The sequence below is a fragment of the Astatotilapia calliptera genome, chromosome 19 (assembly GCF_964374335.1).
Source record: "Astatotilapia calliptera chromosome 19, fAstCal68.1, whole genome shotgun sequence".
In the NCBI taxonomy this organism is placed as follows: Eukaryota; Metazoa; Chordata; class Actinopteri; order Cichliformes; family Cichlidae; genus Astatotilapia; species Astatotilapia calliptera.
This window is the reverse complement of record NC_137440.1, coordinates 20,663,140-20,676,332: the sequence shown is the minus strand read 5'-3', so window position 1 is coordinate 20,676,332 and position 13,193 is coordinate 20,663,140. Positions and strand designations below refer to the sequence as shown.

The 13,193-nt window shown below is 46.5% G+C and overlaps 1 protein-coding gene across 2 annotated transcripts in view; it reads left to right on the top strand.

The window, feature by feature from the left end:
• The window catches only part of grm1b (glutamate receptor, metabotropic 1b), a 29,294-nt gene extending 16,144 nt beyond the window's left edge, over positions 1–13,150 (top strand). Inside the window, exons 5-9 of one of the 2 annotated variants that reach the window (XM_026151420.2) lie at positions 6,327–6,573; positions 7,595–7,763; positions 8,370–8,496; positions 9,981–10,908; positions 11,379–13,150. In XM_026151420.2, coding sequence (XP_026007205.2) covers positions 6,327–6,573; positions 7,595–7,763; positions 8,370–8,496; positions 9,981–10,908; positions 11,379–12,234 — 2,327 coding nt within the window. In that variant the 3' untranslated portion in view covers positions 12,235–13,150. The remainder of the gene's footprint in view (positions 1–6,326; positions 6,574–7,594; positions 7,764–8,369; positions 8,497–9,980; positions 10,909–11,378) is intronic. The other variant, XM_080294035.1, reaches the window with a different exon arrangement.
• The last annotated feature ends 43 nt before the right edge of the window (positions 13,151–13,193 follow it).

Below are 13,193 nucleotides of genomic sequence, written 5' to 3'. Positions count from 1 at the left end.
AGCGTCTCTTGCTGTCCTTAGTGTCACCCTGCATTCCTCCGTTGCTCATTACTGCCCTCGCTGCTGAGCCAGCCCTGGCCTGAAGAGTTAGGAGATAAGACCTGTTAACACCACAACTTCCTGTGGGTGTATATATATATATATGGCTTTGTCCTGGAAAAGATGGCGACCGAGGAATGCTTTGGGCAGCTGGACAGTATGACATTGATGGTCGGTGTAAATGCTTGAAGTTGTGGCGGACCACCAGGTGGCTCCACTCACACCCAAGTTGAACGGAAGTGTTGGGGTGGAGATTTTGGCGCTCAATATATGTGAAGTTCTGAGAGTCAGTTAATAAAGTTGGAGTGAGACACAGAGACCTCTCCTGTCGTTATTACATACCTCCACATTGGTGACCCCTGTAGCGAACATGCTAAGGCTCGACGACGAAGCCAGCTCCGGCCTGGAAGCATCGGCTGCCGCTGGACTTTCACCTCCGCCGATGGCTGCGTTTGCTGTGGCGCTTAAATTGCCGGATTTTTGGCTTCACGATCCTCCTTCATGGTTCGTGCACGTAGAAGCTCAGTTTGCTCTTCGTGGAGTTTCAGCCGACGATACTAAATACCACCATGTGGTGGCCTCACTTGACCCGCTGTCAACCCGCCGCGTGATGACTCTCCTCCGGGACCCCCCAGCCCAAGGCAAGTACGCCGCCCTCAAGGCGCTGCTGCTGCGGCGTTACTCCCTCTCTGATGCTGAGCGGGCCGAGAAACTCCTTTCCCTCGCGGGCCTGGGCGACGGTACCGCTCTCGAGCTCATGGAGAGCATGCTGTCCTTGCTGGGCGCGGATGACGGAGGATTTCTCTTCACCCACCTCTTTCTCCGACAGCTGCCGGCTCCAGTGCGTGCTGGCCTTGCCAACCCCCCGCTATTGGCCACGAAGGATTACCGCTCCCTTGCGGAAGAGGCGGATCGCATCCTCCTGGCTACCAGGACTTTCGGCGTTCAGGCGATTGTTCAGGACTCACCAGCGTTTTCCCCCGCCCCCTCACCGATGCTCCAGGGGCCCTCCGACTCGTCCGCAGTGGCCGGAATCGCTGCACGGCGGCACCGCGGAAAGGGGCTTTGTTTTTATCACCAGCGTTTTGGAGCGAAGGCACGGCGCTGTCTCCCGCCTTGCAGTTCCCAGACCCAGGGAAACGGGCATGTCAGCGCTCTGTAGCAGCCGCGACCGCTGGCAACAAGGAAAGGCTGCTTTTCTTAGAGGACTCACGCTCGGGGAGGCGTTTCCTGGTAGACTCCGGCTCACAGAAGAGCCTTCTTCCCCCGGCTGGCTCGGACAGGCTAGCTGAGGGCTGCGGGCCATTGCTAACAGCGGCTAATGGCTCTCCCATCAAAACCTTCGGTGAAAGGTTGGTGACTGTTTGCTTTCACGACCGTGACTTTCAGTGGAACTTTGTTGTTGCTGCTAGCTCTGTGCCTATAATAGGCGCTGATTTTCTTTGTGCTCACGGACTGCTGGTTGATGTTGCTAACAGACGTTTAATTGATGCTGTGTCATTTTCCTCATTACCCTGTTTGACTCAGGGTGCTCAGCCCGTGGTGCATGCTAACTCAGTAGATTCGGGTGACGTTTTTCAGTGTTTGCTTTCTGAGTTTCCCTCACTCTCTGTCCCCACTTTCTCGAGCACTGTGACGAAGCATGGGGTGGAGCATTACATAACTACAGTAGGGCCCCCGGTGTTCGCGCACGCGCGCCGCCTCGACCCTGCCAAACTGGCTGTTGCTCGGGAAGAGTTTGCCACCATGGAGCGTCTGGGCATCGTGCAGCGTTCGAACAGTGCCTGGCTTCTCCGTTACACATGGTGCCTAAATCTGATGGTCGGTGGTGACCTTGTGGGGATTTCCGCCGTCTTAATAATGTCACAGAGAACGATCGTTATCCCATTCCCCACATCCAAGATTTTTCCGCCCATCTTGCGGGGACCTCGGTTTTTTCGAAGATCGATTTGGTACGGGGATATCACCAGGTTCCCGTGCGCGCGGAGGATGTCCCCAAAACCGCCGTAATTACACCTTTCGGCCTTTTCGAGTTTCTGCGCATGCCGTTTGGCCTGAAAGGTGCCGCCCAAACCTTCCAGCGGTTGATGGACTCGGTCTTGCGCGGGCTGCCCTTTGTTTTTGTATATCTTGATGATATACTGGTGGCCAGCAGCTCAAAGGAGCAGCACATGTTCCATCTGCGGCAGGTTTTTCAGCGTTTGGCGGAGCATGGACTGATTATTAATCCGTCTAAATGCCAGTTTGGGTTGCCCGTTCTCGATTTTCTTGGGCACCGTATTTCCGCCGAGGGCGCGGTTCCGTTGCCTGACAAAGTCCGAGCTGTTTCGGAATTTCCGCGTCCCACGAATGTTAAGGCACTGCAGGAATTTTTGGGGATGGTGAATTTTTACAACCGTTTTCTCCCCAGAGCGGCACATCTGCTGAAGCCCCTTTATGGGGCGTTAAAAGGTAAGAAAGCTAATGACCCCGTTGACTGATTTCCGGAAAGCATCCAAGCGTTTTCTGATGCTAAGTCAGCGTTAGCTAATGCTGCCCTTCTGGCCCACCCTTCCCCCTCAGCGCCGATTGCGTTGACCACCGATGCGTCAGACATAGCGGTGGGTGCGGTGCTGGAACAGCGAATCTCGGGTGTCTGGCAACCGCTCGCCTTTTTCAGCCGTACGCTACGTGACAGCGAACGCAATTACAGCGTTTTTGACAGGGAGCTACTGGCGCTCCACCTGGCGACTCGTCATTTCCGGTTTTTTCTCGAGGGTCGTCACTTTACCGCATACGTGGACCACAAACCCTTGACGTTTGCCATGTCCAAGGTTTCTGATCCATGGAGTGCACGCCAGCAGCGCCAGTTGGCAGCCATTTCTGAGTTTACCACGGACATTCGGCACGTGGCTGGTAAATCCAATCATGTGGCTGACTGTTTGTCCCGTGCGCTGGTTTCTCCCGTCTTTCTCGGCATAGACTACTCCGCCATGGCTGCTGATCAGAGCGGTGACCCGGACATCCTCGCGCTTAAATCCACCCAGACGGGCCTCATACTAGAGGACAGACCCGTGCAGGACGGTGGTCCCCTCCTCGTCTGTGACGTTTCCACCGGCCGCCCTCGCCCAGTGGTTCCCGCTTCCTGGCGTCGTCAAGTTTTTGACTCGGTACATGCTCTCTCTCATCCAGGGGTCCGGGCCTCTGTTAAACTGGTCAGCTCTAAATTTGTTTGGCCAGGCCTTCGCAAATCTGTTAAGGAATGGGTGTCGGCATGCATTCCCTGCCAGCGTGCGAAGGTTCATAAACACACCAAGGCGCCCCTGGAGCCGTTCTTCATACCCGGCAAACGTTTCGATCATGTGCATGTCGATCTGGTGGGTCCTCTGCCGCAGTCACAAGGTTTTACGCACCTTTTGACTGTTGTTGACCGGACCACCAGGTGGCCGGAGGCGGTTCCCCTGGCGTCCACTACCGCAGCAGTGGTGGCCAAGGCGTTTTTGTCAAGCTGGGTCTCGCGTTTCGGCCCACCCGCGGACATTACGTCAGACAGAGGCCCCCAGTTCATATCCGAGCTTTGGTCGGCCAAGGCTGATGGACTGGGGGCTAAAGTCCACCGCACAACCGCATACAACCCGCAAGCTAATGGGATGTGTGAACGGTTCCACCGGTCGCTTAAGGCTGCTTTTCGCGCCTCCTTAAAGGATGGTAATTGGGTTGACCGCCTCCCGTGGGTTTTGCTTGGGCTGCGCTCTGCGGTTAAGGAGGATCTCGGCGCTTCCCCAGCTGAGCTAGTGTTTGGTCAGCCCCTCCGCGTGCCTGGAGAATTCTTGCCCGAAACTCCTCCTCCCTGCTTCGATCCATCAGTGCTATCTCTCAACCCGCTTTTGCACTCGCTTCGGGTTCCTGGTCCGGTGCACCATTGCGTGCCTGACACCTTTGTTCCAAAGACTTTGGAGACTGCTGAGTTTGTTTTTGTCAGGCACGATGCCCACAGGACACCGCTGCGGCCGCTGTATGACGGCCCATTCAGGGTTATTGAACCGGGCCGGAAATATTTTGTTTTGGATTTTGGGGGTCGAAGGGAGACTGTGTGTGTTGACAGACTTAAACCTGCACATGTTCTTCCGGACAGTAATGTAGTGCCGGCCCAGGCCCCTCGCCGTGGCCGCCCTCCTTCGATGGGGTTGACAGACTCTGGTTTTCCCCCCAGGACTACCCCCGGACCACCGACGTTTGAGCCTCCTCCTGCCTTTCCTGCTCGCCTTCACCAGCCTCGTTCACAGGATGGACCTTCCTCTGCCTGTTCTCTCCCTCCCAGGTTCAGTCGTTCGGGTCGTTTGCTTAGACCCAGGGTCCTGGACTGAATAGGGACCTAACTCTGTGTTCAGGGGGGGTATGTGTGGCGGACCACCAGGTGGCTCCACTCACACCCAAGTTGAACGGAAGTGTTGGGGTGGAGATTTTGGCGCTCAATATATGTGAAGTTCTGAGAGTCAGTTAATAAAGTTGGAGTGAGACACAGAGACCTCTCCTGTCGTTATTACATACCTCCACAAAGTAATCTTTAGACCTTTGCTTGGCTGTACAGATCAAAATGTTCTGGTGAACTGTTTGTACCATTGATGCTATCTGTGATTAGCACAGACTCTAAACATGTTGCTTTCTTTTGCTGTTTTCTTGTGATGATTTAGGGCATTGTTTTCCTTAGTCGCAGCACTAATTTTAATTGTCTCTGCATATAAGAAATTCAGTCTGACTATTGAGCCTCAAAGAATGACATGTGAGAGACTTCTGCCTCTGCTTTTTTTATTTGTTTCTTCCTTACTGGCATTTTTCTCAGGTAGAAATTATCCAGCAATGTGTCAGCCTATTGGTATCATCCGACCCTCGTGTCAGACTTACATGGATACAAAGTTTGGACTTTGTTTTCAACGGGCACATTACCTGCATTTCCTAACAGCTGCATTTCCATGAATGCTCAGGAGCAATCACAGGATATAATATAGATGTTCTTTGTCTGTAAATGGCCTGTATTTATATAGCGCTTTACTAGTCCCTAAGGACCCCAAAGCGCTTTACATATCCAGTCATCCACCCATTCACGCACACATTCACACACTGGTGATGGCAGCTACATTGTAGCCACAGCCACCCTGGGGCGCACTGACAGAGGCGAGGCTGCCGGACACTGGCGCCACCGGGCCCTCTGACCACCACCAGTAGGCAACGGGTGAAGTGTCTTGCCCAAGGACACAACAACCGAGACTGTCCAAGCCGGGGCTCGAACCGGCAACCTTCCGATTACAAGGCGAACTCCCAACTCTTGAGCCACGATCACCCTTATCCTCATTGTGTGGTTACGCTGGTTTTGTGTACACCTATGAAGGAAATGTAGTTCAGTAAGAGAAAATGCCATCACAAAAACAACCCCCAATGAACAAACACTTGGCAACAGTGGGAAGGAAAAGCTCCCTTTTAACAGAAAGAAATATTCAACAGAACCAGTCTCAGGGAGGACCATCTTGCTTTAAAATATACAAACACACGGGAATAACAAGTGACAGGACCGTAGGTTTCACAGATGCAACAAGACAATCGGTGTTTCTTTTACCTCACCTGCCAGTGCTCTAGCTCTATGACGGGTCTGTGCCTGGCTCCCAGTTTTACCAAAACACAGTGAATGCATGGTGTAGCTTGTTATACTTTAATACAATGCAACTGATAAACTGCTACTCTGCTTCTAGCTTGCATTACACTGAACTGATAGGGTGTGTCTGAACATCACACAGTGTTTGCTTCCAAATATTTTTTGTCTCATTCATTCATCCCGTTCGTTGGAGAAAAACCCCCAATAAGAACAGAAAAGATTCAAATACGTGTTGGTTTGTTTTTCTGCTTGAGGAGACTGATTCTCAGTGGTTTCTATCGTTTTAGGCCAACTCTAATTGAATCCTGACTCATGACTGCAGAAATGAACAGTCTTGCCATGGTAACAAGGATTATTTGAAGCCATCTTCCAAGGCTTCCAGTTCTTTTAAAGCAGTATCCCACAGAGGCAAAGATACATGTGGCTTGCTGGCTGAATTTAGAGAGCAGTTATAAGAATGAATCTGTGAGCACCCTATCACTCCTTTGTAATATGTTACATCATGCTAGACAAGATATTAGGTATACCTGAAATGTAGAAATGTAAACTTTAACCACATAAGATGCTTCTGCTTGCAGCAATAAAGCACCTCGTGTAAGTCTTTCCCTGTATGTTTGTCTTGAAGCTGAATCCTTACTGTTCTCTCATGTGTGGGCAGGTTATGAAAGTCTGGAGGACAACTACGTGCAAGACAGCAAGATGGGCTTCGTCATCAATGCCATCAATGCGATGGCCCACGGGCTGCACGATATGCACTCTCACCTTTGTCCCGGCCACGTGGGGCTCTGTGATGCCATGAAGCCTGTTGATGGAAGCCACTTACTGGAATTCCTTCTGAAGACATCCTTCACAGGCGTGTCCGGGGAGGACATATGGTTCGATGAGAACGGCGATTCTCCTGGAAGGTAAACCCACTTTTCTTATTGTTTTAGGTGAAAGGAATTTTTTTAGACATTTTTAGAAAAAGTAGTTTAATTAAGACAGCATTAACTGACCTTCGGTTTCACCCAGCGGAGGGCAGTGAACCACCAGTGCTTAAAGGGAAAAAATCCAATATATTCACTATTCAGTAACAGAGAACAACTAAATTAAAATTAAAGGTGATTAAAACCGGGATAAATGTAATGTTTTAAAAACTGCTGATAAATGTAAATTGAGGCACTACGCTTCCTGGATATTTTACCCACTAGCAAGACACACCATTAACCAGGGTACTGCTTGCTAGTGGGTTGGACCAGATTTTGGTCCATGTAGACACAATATTATCACACAGTTGCTGCAGATTTTCTGTACTTCTACAATGTGAATCTCCCATTCCAACACATCCCAAAGGTGGTATAGTGGACTGTTGGACTTTTTACTCACTGGGTATTTCTCTTTTTGGACCAGTCTCTGTAAACCCTAGACATGGTTGTGTGGGAAAATCCCAGTAGATCAGCAGTTTCTGAAATACTCAGACCAGCTCATCCGGCACCACAAGCCACACTAGGTTCAAAGTCACTTAAATCACTTTATTAAAAAAAACAGCAGGTTCTCTACACGACTAAATGCACTGAGTTGCTTCCATGTGATGCGGCTGATTAGATATATGTTTTTGTGAGCAGTTGAATAGGCATCTCTAGAAAAGTGGTTGCTGATTATTGGCTGATCTAAAGCACAATCGTGATCATAACAGCACAGAACTTCCAGTAAGTAAGCCACATACAGTATTCTCATGTAAGTCCGTTCATGTCATTAAATCACAAAGTTTATGGTTAAGCCGTTGAGATAAAGTTAAATATTCTCCAAATTATATGTAATAAAAGGGTCAGTGACTTCTTTTATGCTGAGTGAGTATGATCCACCTAAGAAATACCAGTAAACATAACATCTATCAGCAATGGTGAAAGATCTTCCTCTGAGCCATTTCTTTCTTTCCACAATCAGGTATGAGATCATGAACTTTCAGCATGTGGAGACGAGTGTTTATGATTACATCAACATCGGCTCCTGGCACGAGGGCATGCTGAGTATCGATGATGACATGATCCAGATGAACCGCAGTGAGATGGTCCGCTCTGTCTGCAGTGAGCCCTGCTCCAAAGGAGAAATCAAGGTTAAGCTCGGATCTTGTACATCTTGTGATCAAACATCCCTGTTACATCTTTGTTATTCAGTCTCTACGTCACACTTGTATGAGGTATTTGTATAAAGTTTTTACAAAACACAGTAGGCCCCACATTGTTCATCTCGCACATAAATAGTTAGCTTGGCAACATTGTACCTGAATGAATTGAAGTAACATTGTAAAGAAAAGTGGGTCAAACTTCTGCCACAATGATGTGAGGGAATTATAAAGCCATGCAAAGAATGATAACTTCAAGTTATTGCTTCATAAACACGGCTCTCCACACTATTAAACCATGGGGTTTACACAGTGCTTCTGCATTTTTGCTTAGTTTTCATCAAATAAATGATGACATGGTGTGACATATCATGTGGTGTTGTTAATCTGAGGTTGTGTTTATGTTTGGTGTTTTTTCTCATGTCTTTTTCCCTATGCTGAACCTTTCTATCTTTGTTTTTACTGTGTTGAAAACAAATATTTAAATATTTATGTAGATCTGGCCTTCCTTGGACATCAAAATACATCCATGATAAATATAGTTAATTTTAGAAGAGTCTTTTTATTTTTGATTACCTTGCATGTTTTATGAACCAGGTAATAAGGAAGGGAGAGGTGAGCTGCTGCTGGATCTGCACTGCCTGCAAAGACAATGAGTACGTCCAGGATGAGTTCACGTGCAAGGCCTGTGACCTGGGCTGGTGGCCTGACAAAGAACTGGAAGGTTTGCTTGCACTCTTCACTTATCCGCTTGTGTAAATCTTTAGCTGCTTTAAATACTGTGCAGGGCCTGGCACATGACCCTACTGGATTTTTTTTAGAGATTAGTTAAATAGGAAAAAGGGAAAAGGAAATTTAATCAACCTCCCAACACCTCTAAAGGTCAGTTTTTTACATGTTATACTTGGATGTTTCAAAGGGTCCTAATATACTATGACGTGTGTAACAGTCCTCACAAAAATTATACACACTATATTAGTAAATCAGTGAACAAAGGGGTGATTTTATAGCCTATTTCACAAAGGAATCTTAGTAAACACAATTTGAAGCTTAAACAAAAAAAACCCCAAACAAACAAACACCATCTTCTGGTCTCTCAATTAAAAAGTAAATAAATGCAATAAACGCATTTTAGATAATGTCGACCAGCTTCTTGAAATCACCAATGCTCCAGTCAGTATACAAAAAAGATCCTGGACAAAGTGATTCATCTGATCCACACAGCAAATTTTGCTGCTCTGCAGTTTTGTCATTTAAATTTAGATGAATTTAGGTTGCTTCAGTGGCCACAGGGTATGTTTCTGCTGCATGACTGATGCTTGCAGAGATAAGAAGAGTTTCTTCTGGCTTATCTGAGGCAGTTTTTTTTTTAAGTTAAGTTCCTCCAAGCTTTTACTTCTCCTCCTCTTACCTGCACCCTGTACAGCCTGTCCCGCTAAGATTTTTGCAGCGCTATTTCACAAACCTGTTCTGTCCTATTTTCATTGCTTTCCCATGACACCTGAGAGCCATTCATCATCTTCACCATTTCATCCGACAGCAGCCCTAGTTCACTTACCACTCTTCTGGCCCACTTTCAAAGGTCTTCTGTGGCTTTCAAAGACACTTCCTTAATAGGATCATCCTTCCTCCATGCTGTTTCATTTTTTATTTTTACAGCCACAGATGTTTGGATACACATGAAAACAGCATAATGCGTAGCACAAAGAAGGATATAAAAATATTATTGTGCACTTTTCTAACCCTACCTCTTGGCATTGTACAATAAATAAATAACACAACATGAATTAGACATTCAAAGTGTGTTCTCAGCATGAGGCAGAGAGGCGAGCTTATTTGGATCCATGAAAAAGCAGTTAGTTATTTTGTCCTGCTGCACCAGCACCCCTCCTCTGCTGGCTGCAGCCCAGCCTTGCCATGGCTGAGTAGAAAGAGGCTTATTTATAGTTGAACTAAAAACCTACTTTGAGACTTACTGTATTTTCTCAGGCAAAGATGGATTTTATTAATTTCTAATGTGTCCATACAGTACAACGTTAATATATTAGACTTTTCATTGAAAACAACCCTTTATTTAACTACGTTTCTCTAAATAATCATGAATATATCCCCAGAGCTGGTGCTAAAGGGATAAAAAATGTATAGAGTTGGCCAGCTTTTAGTATACTGTGGCTGTGTTTTTATAACTCATGTTTTTCCCCTTTACAGGCTGTGAGCCGATCACTCTACGCTATCTGGAGTGGAGAAATCCAGAGTCCATTATCCAGGTGGTCTTCTCCTGTCTGGGCATCCTGGTAACATCATTTGTTACCTTCATCTTTGTCTTATACCGCGACACACCAGTGGTCAAATCCTCCAGCCGGGAGCTCTGTTACATCATCCTTGCAGGGATCTTCCTGGGCTATCTGTGCCCTTTCACTCTCATCGCTCGACCCACCGTGGCCTCTTGCTACCTCCAGAGACTCCTCGTCGGACTCTCAGCTGCCATGTGCTACTCAGCCCTGGTAACCAAAACCAATCGCATCGCTCGCATCCTGGCGGGCAGCAAGAAGAAGATTTGCACGAGGAAGCCGAGGTTCATGAGCGCTTGGGCTCAGGTGGTCATCGCCTTCATCCTGATAAGTGTCCAGCTCACACTGGAAATTACCCTCATCATCATGGAGCCTCCTGAACCCGTCAAATCTTACCCCAGCATCAGAGAAGTCTTCCTGATCTGCAACACCAGTAACCTTGGTGTTGTAGCTCCACTGGGCTACAACGGCCTGCTGATCATGAGCTGTACCTATTACGCCTTTAAGACCCGCAACGTCCCTGCAAATTTCAATGAGGCCAAATATATTGCCTTCACCATGTACACCACATGTATAATCTGGCTGGCGTTTGTGCCAATCTACTTTGGCAGCAACTACAAAATCATCACTACGTCCTTTTCTGTGAGCCTCAGCGTGACTGTAGCTTTGGGGTGCATGTTCACTCCAAAGATGTACATCATTATCGCCAAACCTGAGAGGAACGTGCGCAGCGCATTCACCACCTCCGATGCGGTGCGCATGCATGTCGGCGACGGTAAAATTGCTTGCCGAAGCAACAGCCTGTTGAACATGTTCAAGAGGAAAAAGAACACTGGAAATGGCAGGTAGGTTCATTAATTGAGTCTGTGAGTCCTGCTCCTGAGGCACCTCAGGGATGCTGGTTTTACTGTAATTCCCTCTCAAAGGGAACGTGATGTCTTACTGTATTCACTTTCCTAGGGACACCTGTTGTAAACTGTGACGGATATAGGTCAGTACCCAATTCACACAGCCAGTTCAGCCCTTGATCTGTTATTAAAATTAAAACAAGCATCTCTGTGTGCTAAGGGATGGCAAATTAGATCCCTAATACAGAATGCAGGGTTTCTCCAGGGCTTCAATAGCATTTAAGGTGTTTCTTTTGAGATGTTATATTCAAAACCTGTAGATACCCTGTAATACTGACAATACTTTAAAAAAAATCAAATCAAATAAAAATAATGACATTAGTTTTTTACATGAAGCAGAAATGCTCTTTCTGTCTCCACTTTTCTGGGTTCCTATGAAGTAACAGCCGTCTTTATTTTGTTCATAGTTCTAATGGAAAGTCTGTGTCATGGTCTGAACCAGGTGCAAGACATCCTCCAAAAGGGGATCACATGTGGCACAGACTGTCAGTGCATGTGAAGAGACAGGAAGCAGGTTCCAATCAGATGGCTGTCATCAAACCCTTAACTAATACCTACCATAACACGGGCCTGGAATTCTCAGACCTCAGCACTAAGACTTTGTACAATGTGGCTGAGGAGGATGAGAGTGACCCTGTCCATTATAACTCCCCTGACACTCCCCCTATGGTGGCCCACGGGCAAATGCCTGCCAGTGGGCTGAAAAAAGATGTGCACGAGGAAGTGGAGCTCTATTCCCCCGAGCCTTTGCAGCAAAATAGCATTATCCCCCCCAAACATGTCGTGATGGACCGCCTGCAAGAGGAGGGGGTGGTGAGCAAGTTCAACAGTGACATGCCTGAGATCCGTGATATGATAAGCATGCCTGAGGCTGTCAGTGGTGGGATGCCAGTGTACCATCAGGCTCACCTCATCCAGCAGGAGCCTGTCCTGCCTATGCAGCTCGACCCATTTGATGAGGAACCTGTCTTCCCTTTAGAGGAGGAAGAAGAGGAGGAAATGAATGAGCAGTTTTGCCTTCTCCACGGCTACATGTACAACAACTCCCAGATTCATGACGAGGAGGACTTTGTTGAGGTCAAATTAGCAACAGAGGACTCTCTGGCTCTGATGCCCCCCTCGCCTTTCCGTGATTGCACCGGTGCTCTAGTAAGCCCCTTTCCCAACTCGCCAGTGTCCGAGTCGATTTTGTGCACACCTCCCAATGTCACATACGCCTCCGTCATCCTCAGAGACTACAAGCAAAGCTCCTCAACTCTGTGAGGGCACGCCCTAAATGTTGACGCTTGTACTATAAGTTTTTATGTGTTGTATATGATTTTACATAAGGAAAAAGTGATCCCGTGGTCTGTCAAGTCATTTTTCACTCCTAATAGCTTTTAAATGATAAGGGTGAGACATACTGTAAATTTCTAATATAAGCTTTTAGAGACAAAAATAACTGTATATATATATATATTTATGAAATATTGTTTGATAAATGTAGATTAGGTATCAATCTGATTAGTTTTTGGACTTTAAAGGTAACTTAATGAGCATAGCTAATATAAAATTATTCACTTTAATAATAAGGAAATTTGTTTTGTGTGACACATTGCGTGTCCTGACCTTTGTCGGGCAAATGTAGAGGTTTAAAGCAAGAGTTGTTTTTTTTTTTAAAAAACTCCCTCATTGACTTTCTTGGCGAGAAATAGAAAACTAGGTCAATGTCACTCTCGTATATGTTTCTAGCTGCTCATAGTAGCTTCGTATCTAGTATACGGACATAAAAGTGGCATCCATCTTCACAGCTAAGAAGAGTTACACCCCCAGAACTATAAAACTATCTACTTAAGCTTGAAGTGCAGGGTAAAATGTTAATAAATGCCAACTTTGTTGTGAAAAAAGATATTATATTGTGAATCTCTGATGGATACAGTACTGCCAAACAATTGCACTGTACCTTGAATGTAGCAGAGGACAAGTTCAAGTGCCACGTTTGTTTTTCTTTTGTACATTTATCTTATTTATATGGTCTTGAGAGGCGATTTGAACCAGTTTTAAACTTGTATGTTTTATAAATAGACATCCGCTTTCAGAACTCTATATTATTGTATTGTGAATGTATGAATTGTGTATCTTATTTTGGTATTCTATATGAATTGTTAGTATTAAAGAAGAGAGTAGCTGTTTATGCTTATATTGTGTGTGATTGGTTGTGTACAACAATCCATTTCCTAAAT